Genomic DNA, 26,197 nt, shown 5'->3' on the forward strand with positions numbered 1-26,197 from the left:
GGAAGCCGGTTCTGTTAAAGGAGTATGAGCAGCTAGGGGTCAAATTAAAAGACAGAACCTCAAGGGTAATAATCTCTGGATTATTACCTGAGCCACGAGCGAATTTGGCTAGGACAAATAAAATTAGAGAGTTAAATGCGTGGCTCAAAGACTGGTGTGGGAGAAATGGGTTTTGCTTCCTGGGACACTGGCACCAGTACTGGGGCAGGAGGGAGCTGTTCCGTTGGGACGGGCTTCACTTGGCCAGTGCTGGGACTAGAGTCCTGGCGGATCATATAACTAGGGCTGTAGAGAGGGCTTTAAACTAACTAGTGGGGGGGGAGGTTCCTGGAGAGCAAATAATATAAATGACAACAGAGAAGGTCATAGACTTAGGTAGCAGTGGGGAAATAAAAAACCAGAGCGTGTCAGGAAGGGGCAGAAGGTATGGAGTAAAAGGTAAAGTAATAAAAAGGGCAAAAGCAGGAACTAAGTGTCACAAAACATATTTGAAAGTTCTCTATCTGAATGCACGTAGCATTCGTAACAAAATAGATGAGTTAATGGCACAAATAACTACATATGGGTATGATCTTGTGGCCATTACAGAAACATGGCTGCAGGGTGACAATGCCTGGGAATTAAACATACCAGGTTATTTAATGATCAGGAAGGACAGGCAGGAAGGAAGGGGAGGTGGGGTGGCTATGTTAATAAAGGAAGGAATCACTGTAATACAGAGAAATGATATTGGGTCAAAAGATCAGGATAATGAAACAGTTTGGGTGGAGATAAGGAATAATAAGGGGAAAAAACCACTAGTGGGCGTAGTCTATAGGCCTCCAAACAGTTGCAACTCTGTTGGATGGAGTATCAATCAGGAAATAGTTGAGGCTTGTAATAAGGGAACATCTATAATTACGGGGGAATTTAACTATCATATTAATTGGACAAATCAAATTGGGCAGGACTGCCTTGAGGATGAGTTCATTGAGTGTATTAGGGATGGGTTTCTTGAGCAGTATGTAACTGAACCGACCAGGGGGCAAACAACCTTAGATCTGGTCCTGTGTAACGAGACAGGATTAATTAAAAATGTCCTAGTAAAGGATCCCCTTGGAATGAGTGACCATAACATGGTTGAATTCCATATTCAATTAGAGGGTGAGAAGGTTGGATCTCAAACAAGCGTGCTAAGCTTGAATAAAGGAGACTATGAAGGTATGAGAGCGGAATTGAGTAGAGTGGATTGGGAAAATAGATTAAAGGGTAAGACGATACATGATCAGTGGTGTACATTTAAGGAGTTATTTTACAACTTCCATAAAAAATATATTCCACTGAGAAGAAAAGGGTGTGAAAGAAAAGACAGCCATCCGTGGCTAAGAAAAGAAATTAAGGATAGTATTCGACTAAAAACAAGGGCATATAAGGTAGCCAAATCTAGTGGGAGGATAGAGGATTGGGAAAACTTTAAAAGACAGCAAAAAATAACAAAAAGATTGATTAAGAAAGGGAAGATAGATTATGAAAGTAAATTAGCAAAAAATATAAAAACAGATAGTAAGAGTTTTTATATTTATATAAAAAGAAAAAGGGTGGCTAAAGTAAATGTTGGTCCCTTAGAGGATGAGACCGGGAAATTAATGGTGGGAAATATGGAGATGGCAAAAACACTGAATGAATATTTTGTATCAGTCTTTACAGTAGAGGACACTAAGAATATCCCAACACTGGACAAACAGGGGGCTATAGGGGGGGGAGGAGCTAAACACGATCAAAATCACTAAGGAAGTGGTACTCGGTAAAATAATGGGACTCAAGGTGGATAAATCACCTGGACCTGATGGCTTACATCCTAGGGTCTTGAGGGAAGTGGCGGTAGGGATTGTGGATGCATTGGTAATAATTTTCCAAAACTCCCTGGACTCAGCAAAGGTCCCGGCAGACTGGAAAACTGCTAATGTAACACCCTTATTTAAAAAGGGCAGTAGACAGAAGGCTGGAAACTATAGACCGGTTGGCCTAACATCTGTGGTAGGTAAAATTTTGGAGTCCATTATTAAGGAGACAGTAACAGGACATTTGGATAATCATAATTTAATAGGACAAAGTCAGCATGGTTTTATGAAGGGGAAGTCATGTTTGACAAATTTGCTGGAGTTCTTTGAGGAAGTAACATATAGGGTGGATAAAGGGGAACCAGTGGACGTAGTGTATTTAGACTTGGAAAAGGCATTTGACAAGGTGCCACACAAAAGATTATTGCTTAAGATAAAAAATCACGGGATTGGGGGTAATATTCTGGCATGGATAGAGGATTGGCTATCTAACAGAAGGCAGAGAGTTGGGATAAATGGTTCATTCTCAGACTGGCAATCAGTAACTAGTGGTGTTCCGCAGGGCTCCGTGCTGGGTCCCCAACTCTTTACAATCTATATTAACGATTTGGAGGAGGGGACCGAGTATAACATATCAAAGTTTGCAGATGATACTAAGATGGGAGGGAAAGTAGTGAGTGAGGAGGACATAAAAAAGCTGCAAGGGGACATAGACAGGCTAAGTAAGTGGGCAGAGATTTGGCAGATGGAATACAACACTGGAAAGTGTGAGGTTATGCACTTTGGCAGGAAAAATCGTAGAGCAAGTTATTATCTTAATGGCAAGAAACTTGAAAGTACTGAAGTACAAAGGGATCTGGGGGTCCTGGTGCACGAAACTCAAAAGGTTAGTATGCAGGTGCAGCAAGTGATTAAGAAGGCCAATGGAATGTTGGCTTTCATTGCTAGGGGGATAGAATATAAAAATAGGGAGGTATTGCTTCAGTTGTACAAGGCATTGGTGAGACTGCACCTGGAATACTGCATACAGTTTTGGTGTCCATACTTAAGAAAAGACATACTTGCTCTCGAGTCAGTACAAAGAAGGTTCACTCGGTTAATCCCGGGGATGAGGGGATGGACATATGAGGAGAGGTTGAGTAGATTGGGACTCTACTCATTGGAGTTCAGAAGAATGAGAGGCGATCTTATTGAAACATATAAGATTGTGAAGGGGTTGGATCGGGTGGATGCGGGGAGGATGTTCCCGATGATGGGTGAAACTAGAACTAGGGGGCATAGTCTTAGAATAAGGGGCTGCTCTTTCAAAACTGAGATGAGGAGGAACTACTTCACTCAGAGGGTGGTAGGTCCATGGAATATGCTGCCCCAAAAAGCTGTAGAAGCTACATCATTACATAAATTTAAAACAGAAATAGACAGTTTCCTAGAAGTAAAGGGAATTAAGGGTTACGGGGAGCAGGCAGGAATTTGGACATGAGTCTAGGTTCGGATCGGTCATGGCCCTGTGGGTAGCGGAGCGGGCCCAGGGGCCGTGTAGCCTGATCCTGCTCCTATTTCGTGTGTCTAATTCTGTTAGATTCAGGAGATGGTTCTGTGATAGTAGATTGGCGGTAAGTCTTATTGAATGGCGGAGCAGGCTCGAGGGGCCGATTGGCCTACTCCTGCTCCTATTTCTTATGTTCTTATCAAAAAGTCCGGATTACAGAGAGGTATAGTAAAAGGTACGAGAGCCCAGTACATGGCCACAGATCCAGGCGTCCCTGTTGCATGGCAACAGGTGCAGGAACCCCGGTTACACGGCCACAGATCCAGGAACGGCCACTAATATGAAGTAAAATTTACTTGAACCTACTCCTGAATTTTGCCGGTTAACAGAGATTTCCGGTGCCGGTAAATCGAGAGTTTCCTGTAAAATAAGTATTCAGGTACTCCGGTACCCCTTTCCTGACTGGTCACAATGAAAGCCATCAGATTTGCAAGTTACACCTTCGCCATCCTTTCAATCTAAAAATAAATACTCTCCCTACATGTTTGAATTTTTAGAATCATACCATCATAAAACACAGAAGGAGGCCATTCAGCCCATCGTGCCTGTGCCAGCTCTTTGACGGAGCGATCCAATTAGTCCCACTCTCCTGCTCTCCCCCCCCCCCCCCCGCCATAGCCTTGCAAATTTTTCCTTTCCATTTCAGACACAGGCACGATGAGCTGAATGGCCTCAGTCCAGGTTCGGATCAGCCATGATCCTATTGAATGGCGGAGCAGGCCCGAGGGGCCGTATGGCCTACTCCTGCTCCGACTTCTTATGTTTCTGTTCTGTAAATTTCTCTGATTCTACACGTCCAATTCTATTTTGAATGCTACGACTGAATCTGCTTCCACCACCCTTTCAGGCAGTGCGCTCCAGATCGTAACAGCTCGCCACGTACAAAAAAAGATTCTCCCTGTTGGATAATCCTTTATCCTTTCTTAATAACAGATTTGGAAAACTAAAGACAATCATATGTCTGACAATTGCTCCTGGGCCACTGAACATACAATGATCGGGGCCTCGTGTCCTGGTTAATGTCCTGCTCCGTATCCTGTTACACTGTCATCTCCACAGTGTTGCTTCACAGTGTTTGCACTTCCCAAGCTATAGCATTTGCCCTGGAGCATCGTTGTGAGCACGGGATAATGAGACCATGCCGGTCAAACAAATTTTGTGTGCTTTAACCCTAATGGCTACCTTAGCTGTGCGATGTTAAAAAAACAATGTAAACGCATCTGTAGTATTATCTCCTCACCAGCGCACAGTTGGCTGGCTGCCTGCATCGGACTCAATGGGCCCTGTCCATTTTAGCCCCCAAAGTATCGAACGTCCGTGGAGACGCTCCGTGACTGCAAGACAAACTCGAGTTTGATCACCTCGGGAACTTGTTGATGTCAGCAGGTGGCATCTCAATGTTTTATATAGAATGTTATAACCTTTGGGGAAAAGTTCAGTATCGCCCCGCTTGGGGCGCCATTATCGGCCGTGCGCAAAGTTTAGCGCCTGGCGCTAATTATCGCCTCCGACGGCAAACTTGGCTTTTATCGCCCCTGGAGGTGATTGGAGCGCTAAATCAGGTGCTTCACACCTGTCTTAAGGCGCAAAGTCCGAGGAGCGAGGCGCTACCTCAGAGCGCTGGCGAAGCAAGGAAGGGCAAATCAAAATAAACCTGCAAAGTGCTGCTCAGTACTCAAAACTCCTTCACACAGCATTGAATCTCTCCAGAAGTCTCTCTCGCTCTCTCAGAATGCGTGGTGCAAAAATGTCACCGACAAAAAAAGGCAGGAAGCGGTCGCCTTTAAATAGCGCTCCCCCAGTCCCTTTCTGACAGCATAACGCTCCCCTCAACCTGTCGTTGCTAGCGGCAGGCGGTAAGGCAGGGGGCGCCACTAAATATCTGGTCCGGGGCGCTCCCGGGGCATTGTGCACTTGACTGACGTCACGATCTGCCGGCCCAAGAGATCGTGGCGGTAGTGTTTAGCGCCGCCGTAAAAGTCTAGTTAATTTCGCGAGTGGCGCAAACATCGCCGTGCCCGGGCGCTAGTTGCTTTGCGCCCCAATTGGCGCCCTCTTAAGGCACTAACGGGAGGCGCAAACAACTGAATTTTTCCCCCTTAGTATTTTAGCTTATTATATAAGTTTCTTTTATAACTGTAATAAGCATGTAGACCTAGAAATTCGGTAGCGTCCATTTTGGAGTGCCTTACCCGCAGAGCGCTAACAGCCCGCGCTCAAATGGGGAGGCCCGAGGAGCCCCAGATTTTGGGCCTCGGACCTCATTATCATGTAGTTGGCGCGGCGGCAGGTGCCCGCACAGGTTCAGGTGCCAATTTTCAGGCAAGTGATTGGGTTGGATCGTGGGGTGGTCTCGTGGAGGAACGTGTCGGCCTCGGAGTGTGATTGGAGGGCTGTCGGGGGTTGTGGAAGATCGCGGGGGTTTGGAGGAGGAACGGCTGGGCCTCGGAGTGCGATCGGAGGGCTGTCGGGGGTCGAGCGGGAAGATCGCGGGGGTCTGGAGCATTGTTGGGGAGGGGGGATCGGGAGTGCTGTCAGGACCAGGGTTGGTGGGGGAGATCGGGGGGACCTGGAGGTCTGAGTCGGGAGTAAGGTCAGAGATCGCGTGACCGGGAGCGGAGGCGATTATGGTATGTACTTACCTCTTTTTACTTAACGTGGTGTTTAGTGTTGGTTTTGCTGGAGGCTATCAGCACCGGTGCTGACTGCCTCAGGGGCAAACCAAAGTTGCAAGAGGGGCCGGAAGCCGGAGTTAGACCCCTTATTTGCATATGCAAATGGACTAATGCCTGCTTCAGACGTGGGTAAAGGACGCCTCTTGTTTGACCTTTACCAAGATGGCATCCCACGCGGCCCGCCCCAGAAGTGAGCGCACGCGGCTCAGACGCCATTTTGGACACAAAACTGCACCCAAAGCGCCGAAAAACCGGGTACTATGGAGCCAAATTTCTAGCCCTATATATGCTTTGGAAAAAGGCTCCCTCTAGTCTCTAAGCATGAAAGACTGACTCTAATATAAATTACTCACACCTGTTTAAATTGCAGATCAGATGCATAGCCAGAATTTCCATTGCATGAAATGTCTTCTGATCTCACCTGAAACCCCACCTTTTTTTTAAAGGTATAAATCCTGCCTCCACGTTTCTGGGCACTCAGTGTGGGACAAGTGTTGCTGCAGTCAGTGACTGAACAGATCGAGATCTAGATTCGTCCAGTTGTCGAAATGGTCACCTACAAAGTCACTTTCAGCACTGGGAGAACCGAGGATGCCGGAACACAGAGTTACGTGCACTGTACGCTGATCGGAGAGGGGGGAGAGAGTCAGAAAACCAACATGGACAAGTGGCTGCAAAATGACCTGGAAAGGGGAGATGTAAGTAGATATACAACCGGGGGGCTGCAGAGTCTCAGAGACACCAGTTCCCAGGTTGCGATAGATGTTACATTAGATAGTGTCAGTATATAAATCAAATAAATCATTTACTGACGTGTTACCCAAGAGCAACTGACGAAGGGACATCGACCTGAAACTTTAACTCTGTTTCTCTCTCCACAGATGCTGCCTGACCTGCTGAGTGCTTCCAGCATTTTGTTTTTATGTTAAAAATCTAACCTTTTCCCTTACAACGCTAAACATTGGTGGTGTCAGCTGTGGCTCAGTTGATAGCACACTTGCTCTCTGAGTCAGACGGTTATGGGTTCAAGTCGCACTCCAGAAACTTAAGCATATATAAAAAAATCATCTAGGCTGACACTCCAGTACAGTGCCTGTGGAAGCGCTGTATTGTCAGAGGTGCCGTCTTGCAGACGAGACATTAAACCAAGGTCTCTGTGGTAAACCACTGTATTGTATATTGCCACCTCTGGGTGGCGCTGTGTATGGAGGCATGCCTCAGCTGACTCCACCCACCACTGTGTGGGTTTCGTTCAGACTTGTTCAGTCACTCACGAAGAAGCATGGTCTCTTCTTAGCTAATAAAAGCCTTATTCATCTCTTCTTTCGACTCATCATCTCTTCTTCGACTCATCACCTTTTATGAAGTAATTGATAAGCGTATCAGTCTCGTCTGCTCTTTCAGGTGGATTGTAAAAGATCCCATGGCACTATTTCGAAGAAAAGCCGCGGGGTTATCCCCGGTGTCCTGGCCAATATTTATCCCTCAATCAACATCACTGAAACAGATTATCTGGTCATTATCACATTGCTGTTTGTGGGAGCTTGCTGTGTGCAAATTGGCTGCCGCATTTCCTACAGCTCAAAAGTACTTCATTGGCTGTAAAGCGCTTTGAGTTGTCTGGTAGTCATGAAAGGCGCCATATAAATGCAATTCTTTCTTTTTCAGTGATCATGGTCATTGTATCTTAGCGACGGTACCCCAATAGTAAAATGCCTCCCATATTTATCCTGAGCGCTTGCCCTTGATCCCCTCGCCTATTTCCTCTCTCAACTTCTGCTCACTGTTAGAGAGAAAGATTTGCATTTATATAGCGCCCATCACGATCACCGGGCATCCCAAAGCGCTTTACAGCCATTGAAGTACTTTTTGGAGTCTAGTCACTGTTGTAATGTAGGAAACGCGGCCGCCAAGTTGCGCACAGCAAGCTCCCACAAGCAGCAATGTGATAATGACCAAATAATCTGTTTTAGTTACGTTGATTGAGGGATAAATATTGGCCAGGGTGCCGGGGAGAACTCCCCTGCTCTTCTTCGAAATAGTGGCCGTGGGATCTCTTAAGTCCACCCGAGAGAGCAGACGGGGCCTCGGTTTAACGTCTCATCCCGAAAGACGGCACCTCCGACAGTTTGGCGTTGGAGTGTCGGACTAGATTTTTGTGCTTAAGTCTCTGGATTGGGACTTGAATCCACACAACCCTCTGACTCAGAGGCGAGGGCTGCTACCAACTGAGCCACTGTTGGAAACTCCGACCTCTGTGAAGCACTTTGTGATGTTTCTCCGAATCAGTGGCTGTGCATCTCTTTCTGTCTGGAGGCACCAGCGGGATCTCATGTCCCAACACGAACAGTATCAGCCGGCCACGAGAAAGCAGTGCTATCGTTGCAGAAAACATTTTTTTTCCCTAAGTATTCTGCCCTTGCAGCGCGTTCCTATGCAGAGCTAGACAGGTAGCTAACATCTTGATATCTTCCCATAAAAATCACAAGGCTTGACTTTTCTTGTAAACTTTACTGAAAGATTCTTATTGTGAAACTGAAATACAATACAGAAATGGAAGCACACATTAGTACACAAGCACATAACTGATATGTATACACAAATTTAGGTAGGCCTGAGCAACACAGTACATTTGGCATGTAACTTACCAAAACACGTGGAAACACAGCTTACTGTGAATATACATTTAGCAAACTGAAAGGCATTCTCTTTAAATTAGTCCTGTACATAGTGCATCAAAATACAGCTACAAGTTAACCAGCTAGACAGAGAGGGAGCACTTCATGGCTAGCTGTGTAAGTTTGCTTACAGAGAAAAGTTACAAACTAAACATTTTCTGCAAAATATAGTGTACACTAATCATCTATAACATTCTCAAGTACTTACAGACAAATAGTGTCCAAGGCTGGAGCGTGACAAGAATATAACTTCCCAGACCATGTGTGGCTGCAGGTCTGTGATATACAGTAGTTTACTTTACTGCACTTTACTGTGCTTTACTGCACTTTACTGCGCTTTTCGGCACTTTATCGCGCTTTACTGCACTTGCTAGGTACCAAATATCCACTAGGTGGCGGCACACAATGGAAATCGACCCAAATTACTCAAACCCCTGAATTAACTGGAAAACTAACATAAATTCCTAACGGAAGGCAGCACACTAAGTGTACCAGCGTCAGGAAAAACGCTTTTGTATGACAATGGATACAGAAATCTGATGATCCCAGGGGTCCCCTCACAGACCCTGTAGGGTCTAAGAACGCCAATTGCAAAGCCAATGCTCTGTCAAAATACTTATAGGCCCAGAAATTCAGGTCGGGGGCTTCCCGCGGGCGCAAGCCCCCGACCTGCACTTACCTAGCGCGCCGGCCGTTGAGCTGTGGGCCTGCGTGAGATTCCGATCCTGGGCCTGCTCCAACTGCTGGCGCGCAGTGTTTGCGTATCCCAGGGGCGCAGTTCGTTCGATGCGTCCCCTGGGATCACGTGCGCCATGGAAAGCCAATGGTAGCAGGGAATGCTTCATCCTGTCAAACCTATAAATACTATAAGCCCCAAAACATCACTAAATCTTCAAATAAATTTTTTTTAAAACATCACATTTTTTAAATAACTATAAGTTACATGAAATAACTATTTTAAACAATAATTTAAATTTTTGAAAAAGTTAATTACATTTTCTAACGGGGCTAAAAATAAACTTACCTTTCTTTAAAGTATTTAAAAATAATAAACCTGTGGAAAAAATGTTTTAATTTTAATTAATTCACCACTTACCTTGTAAAAAGCAGGCCTTGCACCTGCTTTTTAAAAGTTTAACTCCTGGAGACTTACCCTCCCGGGAAAACCTGCAAAGAAAATGTAAGTTCGATGCGCACGCGCTGCCTCTCCCGCGCACGCGTTCGACCTCTGAACCCCTTCTTTCAGGGGAACGGGAGTTCCGGTTTCCCGCGCATGCGCAGTGCATGCAGGAAACCGGCACTTCCATTGGGCCTACGGGTGAGTACCCCGTGCGTACTCACCCGTGGAGACCCGAATTTGTTGTTGTCTGTTTACTGACGTCTGTCTATAATAACTAGAACTGTGCTGGTTTGCCGAATTGCCCGTCTCTGTGCTGTGATCTTCTATGTAAACTGTTGTAAAGTCTTTAATTTGTTATTTCGAAGTCAGAGTGTGCCACTACATATGGCCCAGAAATTCGGGTCTCCACGGGTGAGTACGCACGGGGTACTCACCCTTAAGCCCAATGGAAGTGCCGGTTTCCTGCGCGCACTGCGCATGCGCGGGAAACCGGCACTTCCGTTCCCCTGAAAGCAGGGGTTAAGAGGTCGTACGCGTGCGCCGGAGAGGCTGCGCGTGCGCATCGAACTTACGTTTTTTTTGCAGGTTTTCCCGGGAGGGTAAGTCACCAGAATTTACACATTTAAAAAGCAGGCGCAAGGCCTGCTTTTTACAAGGTAAGTGGTGAATTAATTAAAATTAAAACATTTATTCCACTGGTTTATTATTTTTAAATACTTTAAAGCAAGGTAAGTTTATTTTTAGCCCCATTAGAAAATAAAATTATCGTTTTAAAAAATTTAAATTATTGCTTAAAATAGTTATTTCATGCAATTTATAGTTTATTTAAAAAATGTGGTTTAAAAAAAAATTATTTGAAGATTTAGTGATGTTTTGGGGCCCGTAGTATTTATAAATTTTGACAGCTCTTCCTGTCAAACTTATGAATGGAGCATTCCCTGCTCCGATTGGCTTCCCATGGCCCACGTGATCCCAGGGGACGCATCGAACTAACTGCACCCCTGGGAGACGCAAGCACTGCGCGCCGGCAGTTGGAGCAGGCCCAGGGTCGGAATTCCATGCGGGCCCACAGCTCAACTGCCAGCGCGGTAGGTCAGTGCAGGTCGGAGGCTTGCACCCGCGGGAAGCCCCCGACCTGAATTTCTGGGCCGTTGTTTGTCCCGCCATCTTGTGGTATAGTAGAAAGGCATGAAGTCGCTGAGGGGAGGCTGGTACGCTATGGTGAGCCATCCACCCGCTGATCTCAGGTTGAAGTCGATAAAACTCCCAACTTGGGACTCCCAAAAACCCGGCCACGCCCTCTCTGATGGCCAGTGATTATTCTAGGGACGGAGAGAGGTTCCAGAATCTGCCAGAGATGGCTGGGTCCTGGTGTAACCGAGATCCTAGCCTAATTTCTGATGGGAGTGCATTGCAAGGGCCATGCATTTCGGCTCCAATCTCTTTACAAAGTATATTCAAACATGCATGGCTGGATTTTGCCAGCCCCGAGGAGGTGGGTATGGAGGCGGGGCTGCCGGTAAAGTTGCAGAATGTGGGGGCGGCTGGCAAACCCGTCCCCGTCCCGCCTCCGTGCCCTTTTGCCAGGAGGCAGGAAGCCCCCCCTGACCCGGGTCCCGCCTCCTCGAAGCGGGAAAGGGATTAAATCCTATTAACTGCCTGTTAACAGGTAGTTAACAGGCAGAAAAAAGGATTGGTCCCATTTTACCATTTCAAGTGCAGGCTTCCCGACCTCGGAGAACCCCGCCGGGGTGGAGGAGACGTGAAGGAGGGCTGCGGGGGTCGGAGGGGTCTGAAAGTGAGATGTAGAGGTGAGTGGTGGGTGCAAGTGTGGAGTGGTAAGTGTGTAAGGTGAGTGTTAAGTGTTATAAAATGTTCACTTACCTTTGTTTCTGCCTACAGCCTTCAGCCGCTGTGGAGCCGGAGTCCCGACATCTTCATTGTAGATTTCACAGACTGGCTGTTGGATCCTCCGAACCAACAGCCAGGTGATTTCTGCAAAGTTGAAAGGTTTGATGAGTCCTGATCACAAGGACTCATCAAACTACACAGAATGTCAGTGTAGTCACAGAGCTGTCAAACGTTGACATTTCTTCTTTCAAGAAACCTTGACAGATGGCACGTCAGACGTTGACGTGCTCTGTCAGTGATTTCCCCCTAATTGGCCTGCAGAGCCCGCTGGTTAGCCAGAGGCAGATGGAGGCGGGACGGTGACCCGGCAAGCAGCAGTCCTGCCTCCAACACATCTCCATTGGGAAAATCCAGCCCAGAAAGTGTGAGGCCATCTGGGGGCGATTTGCCTCTGGCTAATGCCCTGCAGGTTGATAAGAACATAAGAAGTAGGAGCAGGAGTAGGCCATACGGCCCCTCGGGCCTGCTCTGCCACTCAATAGGATCATGGCTGATCCGAACCGAGACTCACGTCCACTTCCCTGCCCGCTCCCCGTAACCCCTAATTCCCTTATCAGCTAGGAAACTGTCTATCTCCGTTTTAAATTTATTTAATGTTGCAGCTTCCACAACTCTCTGAGGTAGCAAATTCCATAGATTTACTACCCTCTGAGTGAAGAAGTTTCTCCTCATCTCAGTTTTGAAAGGGCAGCCCCTTATTCTAAGATTATGTCCCCTAGTTCTAGTCTCACCCATCAGTGGAAATATCCTCACCGCATCCACCCAATCAAGCCCCCTCACAAGGTGGGATTGAGGGAGATGAGTCTAGGACCAGCGGACATAGCCTAAAAATTAGAGCCAGACCTTTCAGAAGTGAAATTAGGAAACATTTCTACACACAAAGGGTGGTAGATGTTTGGAACTCTCTTCCGCAAACGGCAATTGATATGGGGTCAATTGTTAATTTTAAATCTGAGATTGATAGATTAATACCAAAGGTATTAAGGGATATGGGGCAAAGGCGGGTAGATGGAGTTAGGTCACAGATCAGCCATGATCTCATTGAATGGAAGAGCTGGTTCGAGGGACTAAATGGCCTTCTCCTGTTCCTACGTTCCTCTTGGTTCACTGTATTCACCCATTGAGTCATCCACACTTCTTTACTTACTACACTGGTCAAACTTTAAATTTCCAGGTTGAACGGTACGATGTTATCAGTGACAAGGACCTTGGGACTATTTGGTTTGTGAAGCTGGAAGTAACAAGATTCCTGGTGCAAGATTATTGGTTCTGCTGCTTGGTGATGGTGGAGACCCCGTCAGGAGAAACTCTTCACTTTCCCTGTTACAGGTGGCTCGACAATTGCACCGTATTTCTCCAGGAAGGAACAGGTGAGATGTTGATTATTCCGGGGATTGGCAAAGATGATCCAGCCAGTAGATGAAAAGTTCAGATCCCAGAGGTCTTTATCAGTCAGAGTAGCAGAGATATAGAGTAGGTCACAATGAAGAGAACAGTAAAAAACGAGCTCAAGATATGATTTGATGTGTTTCTAGAGAGAAAGTAATTGTGGGATAGGTTGAGAAGGTTGGTAAGTGGGATTGAGTGATATGGTGAGAAGGTGGGATTGAGTGATATGGTGAGAAGGTGGGATTGAGTGATATGGTGAGAAGGTGGGATTGAGTGATATGGTGAGAAGGTGGGATTGAGTGATATGGTGAGAAGGTGGGATTGAGTGATATGGTGAGAAGGTGGGATTGAGTGATATGGTGAGAAGGTGGGATTGAGTGATATGGTGAGAAGGTGGGATTGAGTGATATGGTGAGAAGGTGGGATTGATGGAGACGGTGAGACGGTGGGATTGAGGAAGATGGCAAGCACGTGGGATTGAGTGATATGGTGAGAAGGTGGGATTGAGTGAGATGGTGAGAAGGTGGGATTGAGGGAAATGGTGAGACGGTGAGATTGAGGGAGATGGTGAGATTGAGGGAGATGGTGAGATTGAGGGAAATGGTGAGAAGGTGGGATTGAGGAAGATGGTGAGATTGAGGGAAATGGTGAGAAGGTGGGATTGAGGGATATGGTGAGAAGGTGGGATTGAGGGAGATGGTGAGATTGAGGGATATGGTCAGATGGTGGGATTGAGGGAGATGGTGAGAGTGAGGGATATGGTAAGGTGAGATTGAGGGAGATGGTGAGATTGAGGGATATGGTGAGAAGGTGAGATTGATGGAGATGGTGAGACGGTGAGATTGAGGGATATGGTGAGAAGGTGGGATTGAGGGAAATGGTGAGAGTGAGGGATATGGTGAGAAGGTGGGATTGAGGGAGATGGTGAGAGTGAGGGATATGGTGAGAAGGTGGGATTGAGGGAGATGGTGAGAAGGTGGGATTGAGGGAGATGGTGAGAGTGAGGGATATGGTGAGAAGGTGAGATTGAGGGAGATGGTGAGATTGAGGGATATGGTGAGAAGGTGAGATTGATGGAGATGGTGAGACGGTGAGATTGAGGGATATGGTGAGAAGGTGGGATTGAGGGAAATGGTGAGAGTGAGGGATATGGTGAGAAGGTGGGATTGAGGGAGATGGTGAGAGTGAGGGATATGGTGAGAAGGTGGGATTGAGGGAGATGGTGAGAAGGTGGGATTGAGGGAAATGGTGAGAGTGAGGGATATGGTGAGAAGGTGGGATTGAGGGAGATGGTGAGAGTGAGGGATATGGTGAGAAGGTGGGATTGAGGGAGATGGTGAGATGGTGAGATTGAGGGAGATGGTGAGATTGAGGGATATGGTGAGAAGGTGGGATTGAGGGATATGGTGAGATTGAGGGATATGGTGAGACGGTGGGATTGAGGGATATGGTAAGTAGGACTGAGGAATATGGTCGAGAATGTGGGTAAAAGGGGTTGAGGCATATGATAGAGACATGGCACAACGGGTCTCTGCTCCCATTTCCTTGCCACGCTTAGCAACTAAGCACCCCCTTGGGCAGCACAAAGAGGCAGATCTCCACATTGGTCTGTCTGTGCTGTGTTAGCTGGGCCAGCAGCACAGATGCTACAATTGGCCTCAGTGCCCTGGGATTGGTGCTGGAGGGGAGGGGGATACACTCAGCCAGAGTTCTCATTCCTGTCCACCAACCAGCAACTGCCTGTTGGAAAGTTGGCTGTTCAACCATGGAATGCATCACAGTTGGCTACACCTGCTGCGTTCCAGCAGTGTAATGCTTCTGGGGACCGTGCCTGGATCCTTGTGGTTTCCTGGGCTTCATTATTCTGATGCGCCTACTCCTGGCTCATGCTGGGTGCGGTGTCGTAAATTAGCCGCTCCAAGCCCAGTTCAATTAATGACCTGGAACCTAGAGACCAATTGTTAAAATCTCAGGCAACAGCAAAGTAGCGAGAGCAGTCGGGACAGAGGCTGCAGTTAATGATTAGCAGAATAATTTCCATCTGCTTAGCAACTGGGCAGAGAAATGCCAAGTTGAAATTTAGTGCTGACAAACGGCATGGCGGACGGACGAATGAGCGACGTGACACGTCACTCTACAATGAATTAAACCGATCTAGAAAGGGACTTGGGAATAAGTGAGCTTGTTATAAATCTCATCATCATCAAGAAACTACTCATGAAATAACGCTGGACGGCCAGCTGGTGGCGCCGTCCAAGGAGTATAAATACTCGGGCGTGGGCCCAGCTTGCTCAGGGACATTTTGTAAGACAAGGAACTAGTGAAATACAACTAGACCTCCATATTCTGAAACAAGTTGATTAAAGCCTTGCTTTATGCTCAAACCAAGTTCGTATTGAGTTTTATTACGTCAGGACTCATCCCTGCCAATAACAAGGCAGCAATTAAAAAGGCAAGCAGAATGCTGAGGTACAGAGCCAGAACAGTAGGGTGTGCGTCCATAGGAGCTATGCTGAGGCTTTGTAATATACTAGACACACCACACCCGGAATTCAGGCATTTACTCTGTTATTCTGTATGTAAACCATTAATCTGCCTCTCCGAATACATTTAAAGCTGTAACTTACACCCAAGCATTCTATCTGAATCCCCAAGATCAGCTGCCAACCTGTAGCTCCCTCCTGTGTCGTTCTCCAAACGCCTCGATTAGATTCCAGCCTGTAACTTATATCCAAGCGTCCCATTTGATCTCCTTCATTTAGATTCAAGCCTGGAACTCATTCTCAAGTATCCCATCTGAACCCCCATGAACAGATTCCAGCCTGTAGCTCACTCCCGTGTATCGCTCCATACCCCTCGATTAGATTCCCGCCTGTAATTCACTCCTTATTTAACACCTGTTTTCCTCCTTTGCAGCTAAGAGAGTCTGTGATGACAAGTTGCCCATATTTCAGTCCCATCGCCAGCAAGAACTGCAGCAGAGACAGAAGCTCTACAGGTAATCCCTCAGATATCTCAGCTTTATTTACAGAGGGGTTCAGAGTCACCCACCTGCTGGCTAACTTTCCGACCTCGTGTCCACATGACAAAGTGAATGCCCAAGGGGATTTTCCTTTTAACCAGATGACTGATTCTAAAAATAAGGAAACATTTGGAGCGATCACATCCAGTTCAACTGGTTCTTTCACTGGATCTTCAATCTGTGGAACTCCTTCCCTCCCTCAGTCTCTCCTTCCGCCAGGTTTTTCCAAACATAAACTTGAGCGTTTAGCTCAGTGGTTACTTCGCAGCACCAACTTCGGCAGAATCTGTCTCACTGTGGGCCTTTTAGTACAAAAGCAAGGAAGTTATGGTGAACACTGATGGGGTGGTAATTTTTAAAACACCGGTTTGGCCTCAACTGGAGTATTGTGTCCAATTCTGGGCACCGCACTTTAGGAAGGATGTGAAAGCCTTAGAGAGGGTGCAGAAAAGATTTACGAGAATGGCTCCAGGGGATGAGGGACTTCAGTTACATGGATGGACTGGAGAAACTGGGGTTGTTCTCCTTGGAGCAGAGAAGGTTGAGAGGAGATTTGATAGAGGTGTTCAAAATCATGAGGGATCTAGACAGAGTAGATAGAGAGAAACTGTTCCCATTGGTGGAAGGGTTGAGAACCAGAGGACACAGATTTAAGGTGATTGGCAGAAGATCCAAAGGCGACATGAGGAAAAACTTTTTTACGCAGCGAGTGGTTAGGATCTGGAATTCACTGCCTGAAAGGGCGGTGGAGGCAGATTCAATCACGGCTTTCAAAATGGAGTTGGATAAGTATCTGAAGGATTTGCAAGGCTAAGTAGAAGGGCGGGGGAGTGGGACTAGCTGAAGTGCTCTTGCAGAGAGCCGGCACGGGCTCGACGGGCCGAATGGCCTCCTTCTGTGCTGTAACCATTCTATGGTTCTATAACCCACAGCTTGTTGACTTATCCCGTCTGCTCTTTTGCTTTCCTATGTGGCGTCCTGCACTTTGAGCAGTTTGCCCTTGACAAACACAAACATTAAACTAAATGGGTCAATCAAAGTCATTACATAGGACTTACAGCTCAGAAACAGGCCAATCGGCCCAACAGGTCCACGCCAGTGTTTATGCTCCACATGAGCCTCCTCCTCCCATCCTTCTTCATCTCCCCCCATCAACTTAGCCTCTATCCCTTTCTCCCGCGTGTGTTTTTACCCAGCTTCCCTTTAAATAGATCTATGCTATCCGCCTCGTGGTGGCGAGTTCCACATTCTCACCACTCTCTGGGTAAAGAAGTTTCTCCTGAATTCCCCATTGGATTTATTAGTGACAACCTCCTCGTTCTAGTCTCGCCCGCAAGTGGAAACATCTTCTGTTAAAACCTTTCATAATCTTAAAGACCTCTATTAGGTCACTCCTCAGCAGCCATTTTGCACACAGCAAGATCCCACAAACAGCAATATGATAATGTCTGGATAATCTGTTTTACTGATGTTGGTTGGGAGATAAATATTGGCCAGGGCAATGGGAAGAACTGAACTTTGAAATAGTGACATTGAGATCGTTTATGTCGACCCGAAAAGCCGGACAGGGCCTTGGTTTAACATCTAATCTGAAAGACGGCACCTCTAGGAATGTCAGTCTAGATTTTGTGCTCAAGTTTCACAGAGTGGGACTTGAACCCACAACCTTCTGACCCAGAGGTGCAAGTGCTACCCACTGAGCCACTGCCGACACCCAATGGCGGCCAATTACCGCCCCATCAGTCTACTCTCAATCATCAGTAAAGTAATGGAAGGTGTCATCGACAATGCTATCAAGTGACACTTACTCACCTATAACCTGCTCACTGATGCCCAGTTTGGGTTCCGCCAAGGCCACTCGGCTCCCGACCTCATTACGGCCTTGGTCCAAACATGGACAAAGGTGCTGAATTCCAGAGATAAGGTGAGAGTGACTGCCCTTGACATCCAGGCAGCATTTGACTGAGTGTGGCATCAAGGAGCCCGAGTAAAACTGAAGTCAATGGGAGTCGGAGGGGGAAAACGCTCCACTGGCTCGAGTCATACCTAGCACAAAGGAAGATGGTTGCGGTGGTTGAAGGTCAATCATCACAGCCCCAGGACATCGCTGCAGGAGTTCCTCAGGGCAGTGTCCTCGGCCCAACCTTCTTCAGTTGTTTCATCAATGACCTTCCCTCCAACATAAGGTCAGAAATGGGGATGTTCGCTGATGACTGCACAGTGTTCAGCGCCATTCACAACTCCTCAGATAATGAAGCAGTCCATGCCCGCATGCAACAAGACCTGGACGACGTTCAAGCTTGGGCGGATAAGTGGCAGGTAACATTCGCGCCACAGAAGTGCCAGACAATGGCTATCTAAGCGAGCATCTAACCACCTTCCCTTGACATTCAACGGCATTACCATCGCTGAATCCTCCACCATCAACATCCTGGGGATCACCATTGACCAGAAACTTAACTGACCAGACACATAAGTACTGTGGCAACAAGAGCAGGTCGGAGGCTGGGTATTCTGCGGCGAGTGTCTCACCTCCTGACTCCCCAAAGCCTTTCCACCATCTACAAGGCACAAGTCAGGAGTGTGATGGAATACTCTCCACTTGCCTGGATGAGTGCAGCTCCAACAACACTCAAGAAGCTCGACTCCATCCAGGACAAAGCAGCCCGCTTGATCGACACCCCATCCACCACCTTAAACATTCACTCCCTCCACCACCGGCGCACCGTGGCTGCAGTGTACATCATCTACAAGATGCACTGCAGCAACTCGCCAAGGCTTCTTCGGCAGCACCTCCCAAACCCGCCAACTTTTCCACCTAGAAGGATAAGGGCAGCAGGTGCATGGGAACACCACCACCTCCAAGTTCCCCTCCAAGTCACACACCATCCTGACTTAGAAATATATCGGCCGATCCTTCATCGTCGCTGGGTCAAAATCCTGGAACTCCCTCCCTAACAGCACTGTGGGAGCACCTTCACCACACGGACTGCAGCGGTTCAAGAAGGCGGCTCACCACCACCTTCTCAAGGGCAACTAGGGATGGACAATAAATGCTGGCCTTGCCAGCGACTCCCAGATCTCATAAGTGAATTTTTTTTTAAAGTCCGAGTTTCCTGAAAGTATTGGGAATCATCTCTTTTTGGAGCAGATTTTGATTCACTATTGAACCCTTTTAGATGCACACTGGGATTTTCTGTTTCTTTTGTCCATTAACCCACAATTTCCCTCCCATTCTCTTCAGTGGGCTGGTGAATGTAGAAGTGGAAAATTGCAGCCTCGACCTGAACTTCGGGTCTCCACGGGCGAGTACGCACGGGGTTCTCACCCGTAGGCCCAATGGAGGTGCCGGTTTTCTGCATGCACTGCGCACGCGCGGGAAACCGGCACTTCCGTTCCCCTGAACGAAGGGGTTCAGAGGTCGAACCCGTGCGCCAGAGAGGCGGCGCGTGTGCTTCGAACTTACGTTTTTCTTTGCAGGTTTTCCCGGGAGGGTAAGTCTCCAGGAGTTACACATTTAAAAAGCAGGTGCAAGGCCTGCTTTTTACAAGGTAAGTGGTGAATTAATTAAAATTAAAACATTTTTTCCACAGGTTTATTATTTTTTAATATTTAAAGCAAGGTAAGTTTATTTTTAGCCCCGTTAGAAAATAAAATTATTTTTTTCAAAAATTTAAATTATTGTTTAAAATAGTTATTTCATGTAATTATAGTTTATTTTAAAAATGTGATGTTTTTAAAAAATTTATTTGAAGATTTAGTGATGTTTTGGGGCTTATAGTATTTCTAAGTTTTGACAGCTCTTCCTGTCAAACTTATGAATGGAGCATTCCCTGCTCCGATTGGCTCCCCATGGCCCACGTGATCCCAGGGGACGCATCGAACTAGCTGCGCCCCTGGGATACGCAAGCACTGCGCGCCGGCAGCTGGAGCAGGCCCAGGATCGGAATCCCACGGGGGCCCACAGCTCAACGGCCGGCGCGCTAGGTAAGTGCAGGTCGGGGGCTTGCACCCGCGGGAAGCCCCCGACCCAAATTTCTGGGCCATTATTTTTTGACAGACCAGTTCCTGCCTCTGCCTCGTGAGCTGACGCTGTGTCTCTTTGCGTTCCAGGTGGAAGGTTTGGAGCCCCGATGCCCCGGGATGTATTGACGCTGAGGCGGCGGATGATCTACCCATGGAATTGAGATTCGACAAGGAGAAAACACAAGATTTTGAAGGCTCCCTAAAATTAGCGTAAGTATCACACTGAAAGCTATAAGATCCCACAGTAGCTTGGTTAACAACTGGTCTACCTGGGTGACTATAGGAGCATAGGAACAGGAATTTGGACCTGTGTCGCCATCAATGGGATCATGGCTGATCTGTCACCTAACTCCATGTACCCGCCTTTGCCCCATATCTCTTAATACCTTTAGTTAACAAAAATCTATCAATCTCAGATTTAAAATTAACAGTTGACCTAGCATCAACTACCTTTTGCGGAAGAGAGTTTGAAACTTCTGCCACCCTTTGTGTGTAGAAGGGTTTCCTAATTTCACTCCTGAAAGGCCTGACTCTAACTTTTAGGCAGTGTCCCCTTGCCCTAGACTCCCCAAGCAGCGAAAATAGTTTCTCTCTTTCTACCCTATCAGTTCCCCTTAGTATCTTGAAACCTTTGATCAAATCACCTCTTAACCGGAGTGGGCCGTTGGCGTAGCGGTAGCATCCCTGCTGCTGGGCCAGAAAGGCGTAGGGTTCTGAACCCCGCTCCAGACAGTCCCGGCAAGTGGAGTCGGAGCTCTGGGTTGACATCCAGCGGGATACTTACGTCCGTGGGTGTGGGTGTGGGTAGCCCCGCACCCCCCCCGCTCGTATGGGTTGTGGGAGCCCATAAAACCCTCCCGCCATAGGACTAACCACCCTAATGGCTGGTACGAAGATGGTTACGGTCACAGAAGGAGCATTAATCGCGGCCAGAAATCCTTCCACCACTTCATACAGTTCCCCAAAGGGAACAGTGTGAAGACACATACGACGACGCCCTCTTAACCTTCTAAATTCCAGGGAATAAAACACTAGGTTGTGTAATCGCTCCTCGTAATTTAACCCTTGGAGTCCGGGTATCATTCTGGTAAACCTACGCTGCACTCCCTCCAAGGCCAATCTATCCTTCCTACGGTGTGGTGCCCAGAACTGCTCCCAGTGCTCCAGGTGTGGTCTAACCAGGGTTTTGTACAGCTGCAGCATAACTTCTACCCTCTTGTATTCTAGTCCTCTCGATATAAAGGCCAGCATTCCACAAGCCTTTTTGATTATTTTCTGTACCTGTCCATTACATTTTAATGATTGATGTACCTGGATCCCTAAGTCTCTTTGGACCTCCACTGTTTTTAGCCTTTCACCATTTAGAAAGTACCCTGTTCGATCCTCTTTAGGTCCAAAGTGGATGAACTCACACTTGCCTACATTGAAATCCGTTGCCACAGTTTTGCTCATTCACTTAATCGATTGATATCTCTTTGTAAATTTATGCTTCCATCTACACTGCTGCCTATACATAGAAACATAGAAGACAGGAGCAGGAATAGGCCATTCGGCCCCTCGAGCCTGCTCCGCCATTCAACGAGATCATGGCTGATCATCCAAATTCAGTACCCTGTTCCTGCTTTCTCCCCATATCCCTTGATCCCTTTAGCAATATATCCAACTCCTTCTTGAATATATTTAATGAATTGGTCTCCACTGCCTTCTGTGGTAGAGAATTCCACAGGTTCACCACTCTCTGGGTGAAGAAATTCCTCCTCATCTCTGTCCTAAATGGCTTACCCCTTATCCTTAGACTGTGACCCCCCCCCCACCATCAGGAACATCCTTCCTGCATTTAGTCTGTCCAGTCCTGTCAGAATTTTATAAGTTTCAATGAGTAAACGCACTATTCCCTGACCAGGAATCGAACTCGGGCCGCGGCGGTGAAAGCACCGAATCCTAACCACTAGACCACCAGGGAAGCTGCCAAAGCCTACTGCACCTGGTATTCCCAGGCGGTCTCCCATCCAAGCACTAACCAGGCCTGACTCTGCTCAGCTTCTCAGGTCAGACAAGATCCGGCGTTTTTTTCAGACTAGTGCGGCCATAGGCTATCTCAGACTCGTACTGGAACCAATATATATTGGGATGGGACCTGGTCCTGAGACTGATGTTCTGTCTCCTCACAGGGAGAAGCTCTGATAATACTGCTAGTGCCATCTGTATTCATTCAGGCTTGGCCTAATACTGGTGTCAATGTGACCTGTACTTGGTAGCACAGTGGCTGGACTGATGTTGCCTTGTGCTAACAAGGACAACATTTTGACCCCGGCGCAAATTTAACCCCAGACCGTGTTGCCTGCACTGCCAATCACACCGGGGAAAGGCGTTACCAAGTGGATCCATAAGAACTAGGAGCAGGAGTAGGCCATACGGCCCCTCGAGCCTGCTCCGCCATTCAATAAGATCATGGCTGATCTTCGACCTCAACTCCACTTTCCCGCCTGATCCCCATATCCCTTATAACAACAGAAAATGCTGGAAAAACTCAGCAGGCCAGGCAACATCCGTGGAGAGAAATTAGAGTCGACGTTTCGGGTGAACCCTTTTTCAAAACTGGAAAGGAAATGAAATAGATCGAAGGCAGGGCTGCGAGAGAACAAAAGAAGTAAAGAGACATTAAGAGGTATTCAAAACCAGACGAGATGGTGATAGGACAGTGGAGACAAAAGACGGCTAGGATTAGGTGTGAAATGTTCTGGCAGAATGGGAGACAGCTGCCATGTGGGAGAGAGAAAAAAAAGGAAAGGGGGGGGGGAAGGAAAACCCAAAACAAAGGGGTGGAAAAAAATAAAATTAAAAATGTAATAGGGGCCGAGGTTATGATCTGAAATTGTTGAACTCGATATTGAGTCCAGAAGGCTGCAAAGTGCCTAATCGAAAGATGAGGTGCTGTTCCTCGAGTTTACATTGAGCTTCCGTGGAACAATGCAAAAGGCCAAGGACGGTGAGATCCGAGTGGGAATGGAGCGGTGAATTCAAATGACAGGCGACTGGAAGCTTGGGGTCACCCTTACGGACTGAACGGAGGTGTCCCTTGATTCCCTTAGTGCCTAAAAATCTATCCATTTCAGCCTTGAATATACGGAACGGCTCAGCATCCACAGCCCTCTAAGGTAGAGAATTCCAAAGATTCACAACCCTCCGAGTGAAAAAATTTGTCATCTCAGTCCTAAATGGCCGACCCCTTATCCTGAGTCTGTGACCCCTAGTTCTAGACTCTCCAGCCAGGGGAAACAATCTCTCAGCACCTACCATGTCAAGCCCTCTAAGTATTTTATACATTTCAATAGATCCAGGAAGAGAAGGCGCCCTGCAGGGTGGGATTTATTTAAACTTTTAATGGTTTCCCCGCGGGCACAAAGGAGCAGTAGTGCTCCTCCAGGCCCCTCAAAGAAACCTTGAGCCTCCCCTCCCCCAGGCTTCCCACCTTCGCCCCCAACCCTGACCACAATCATCTCCCGACACCTCACCCGACGATTTATCTTCATGCCAAAGAGTTTGCATTGATGTGCGGAGGGGTCAGTCAGCCTTGAGAGCGAGTAAGAGGCCACAACCATTATATAACTGTCCATTTCTGTGTATTTATTTCTTTAGCCTTATGGACCTCTACCTGAAGAAGTTCATGAACCTGTTCAGGCAATCCTGGACCTCCATAGAGGACTTTAGTAGGATCTTCCAAAGAATAAAGAGTCCAATTTCAGGTAATGGTGAGCTGCCAATGATTAGGAAAGGGTTGATGGAGTCCATAATCTGATACCTCATCTTCCATGGCCTTGCCCCCTCCCTGTCTCTGTAACCTCCACCAGCCCTACATCCCTCTGCGATCTCTGCGCTTCTCCAATTCTGGCCTCTTGCACATCCCCCATTTATCGCTCTACCATTGGTGCCTTCAGCTGCCTAGGCCCTAAGCTCTAGAATTCCTTCCGCAAACCTCTATGCCTCTCCCTCCTCCTTTAAGAACATAAGAAATAGGATGAGGTGTCGGCCATACGGCCCATCAAGCCTGCTCCGCCATTCAATAAGGTCATGGGTGAACTTCTACATCAACTCCACTTTCCTGCCCTATCCCCATATCCCTTGATTCCCTCAGTGTCCATCTCAGCCTTGAATATACTCAACGTCTGAGCATCCACAGCCCTCTGGGGTAGAGAATTCCAAAGATTCACAACCCTCTGAGTGAAGAAATTTCTCCTCACCTCAGCCCTAAATGGCCGACCCCTTATCCTGAGATTATGACTCCAAGTTCTAGACTCTCCAGCCAGGGGGAAACAGCCTCTCAGTAGCTACCCTGTCAAGCCCTCTAAGAATTTTATACGTTTCAATAAGACCACCTCTCATTCGTCTAAACTCCAGAGAATATAGGCCCATTCTACTCAATCTCCCAGGATAGCGCTTTCATCGCAGGAATCAGTCTGGTGAACCTTCATTGCACCCCGTCTAAGGCAAGTATATCCTTCCTTAGGTAAGGAGACCAAAACTGTATACACTACTCCAGGTGTGGTCTTACCAAAGCCCTATATAATTGACGCTTGCGTCTGCGCTCACTCAGAGGTCGAACTCAGAGGGCGAACTCCAAACCATCGTCCAAACCAAACGACTCCCAAAACAAGTGCTCTACTCAGAGCTCCGGCACGACAAGAGAGCCCTAGGTGGGCAGAGGAAACGCTTCAAGGACACCCTCAAAGCCTCCTTGAAAAAGTGCAACATCCCCACCGACACCTGGGAATCCCTCGCCCAAGACCGCACAAAGTGGAGGAGAAGCATCCGGGAAGGCACCGAACACCTCGAGTCTCTTCGCCGGGAGCAAGCGGAAGCCAAGCGCAAACAGCGCAAGGAGCGCACGTCAACCCAAGCACCCCACCCACCCGCCCCTTCCAGCACCGTCTGCCCCACCTGTGACAGAGACTGCAGGTCCCGCATTGGACTCATCAGTCACCTGAGAACTAATTTTTAATGTGGAAGCAAGTCATCCTCGGTTCCGAGGGACTGCCTAAGAAGATATAGTTGCAGTAAGACGTCTTTACTCTTATACTCCAATCCCCTTGCAATAAAGGCTAACATACAATTTGCCTTCCTAAATGTTTGGTGTACCTGCATGTTAACTTTATGTGATTTGTGTACAAAAACACCCAAATCCCTCTGAATACCAACATTTACTAGTCTCGCACCATTTAAAAAATATTCTGCTTTTCCATCCTTCCTACCAAAGTGGATAATTTCAACCTTTCCCCTCATTGTACTCAATCTGCCACCTTCTTGCCCAATCACTTAACCGGTCTATATCCCTTTGCAGCCTCTTTGCGTCCTCCTCACAGCTTACTTTCCCACCTAGCTTTATATCGTCGGCAAACTTGGATACATTATACTTGGAACCCTCACCTAATTCATTGATATAGGTTGTAAATAGCTGAGGCCCAAGCACTGATCCTTGCGGCACCCCACTAGTTACACCCCGCCATCCCAAAAATGACCTGTTTATTCCTACCCTCTTTGTCCGTTAACCAGTCCTCAATCCATGCTAATCTATTACACCCAATCCCATGAGCCCTATTCTTGTGTAACAACCTCTTGTGTGGCCCCTTATTGAATACCTTCTGAAAATCAAAATATACAACATCCACCTTATTTACCCTGCTAGTTACAACCTCAAAAAACTCTACTAGATTCATCAAACACAATTTCCCTTCCATAGAGCCGTGTTGACTCTGCCCAATCATATTTTTATTTTCCCTGTTACTACGTTCTTAATAATAAATACTAGCATTTTCCCTACGACTGATGTCACATGCCTATAGCTCCCTGTTTTCTCTCTCCCTCCTCCTTCAAGCTGCTCCTTAAAACCTACCACTTTGACCAAGTCTTTGGTCACCTGTCCTAATATCTCATGCGGCTCGGCGTCAAATTGTGTTTGATAATCGCTCCTGTGAGGCGCCTTGGGATGTTTTACTATGTTAAAGGCGCT

At 47.3% G+C, this 26,197-nt stretch overlaps 1 protein-coding gene across 5 annotated transcripts in view; it reads left to right on the forward strand.

The window, feature by feature from the left end:
- Positions 1–6,567: 6,567 nt before the first annotated feature.
- LOC147090655 (polyunsaturated fatty acid 5-lipoxygenase-like) overlaps positions 6,568–26,197 on the forward strand; it is a 56,755-nt gene continuing 37,125 nt past the window's right edge. The window contains exons 1-5 of one of the 5 annotated variants that reach the window (XM_085977429.1): positions 6,568–6,742; positions 12,928–13,123; positions 16,059–16,140; positions 20,278–20,400; positions 23,830–23,936. In XM_085977429.1, the coding sequence (XP_085833555.1) occupies positions 6,593–6,742; positions 12,928–13,123; positions 16,059–16,140; positions 20,278–20,400; positions 23,830–23,936 (658 nt within the window). In that variant the 5' untranslated portion in view covers positions 6,568–6,592. Of the gene's footprint in view, positions 6,743–10,336; positions 10,499–10,619; positions 13,124–16,058; positions 16,141–20,277; positions 20,401–23,829; positions 23,937–26,197 lie in introns of those variants that run through there. The other 4 variants (XM_085977428.1, XM_085977427.1, XM_085977425.1 and 1 more) reach the window with 4 other exon arrangements.

The sequence above is a fragment of the Somniosus microcephalus genome, unplaced genomic scaffold (assembly GCF_052327205.1).
Source record: "Somniosus microcephalus isolate GS21.2 unplaced genomic scaffold, FLI_Smic_1.0 unresolved_chr4, whole genome shotgun sequence".
Classification (NCBI taxonomy): domain Eukaryota; kingdom Metazoa; phylum Chordata; class Chondrichthyes; order Squaliformes; family Somniosidae; genus Somniosus; species Somniosus microcephalus.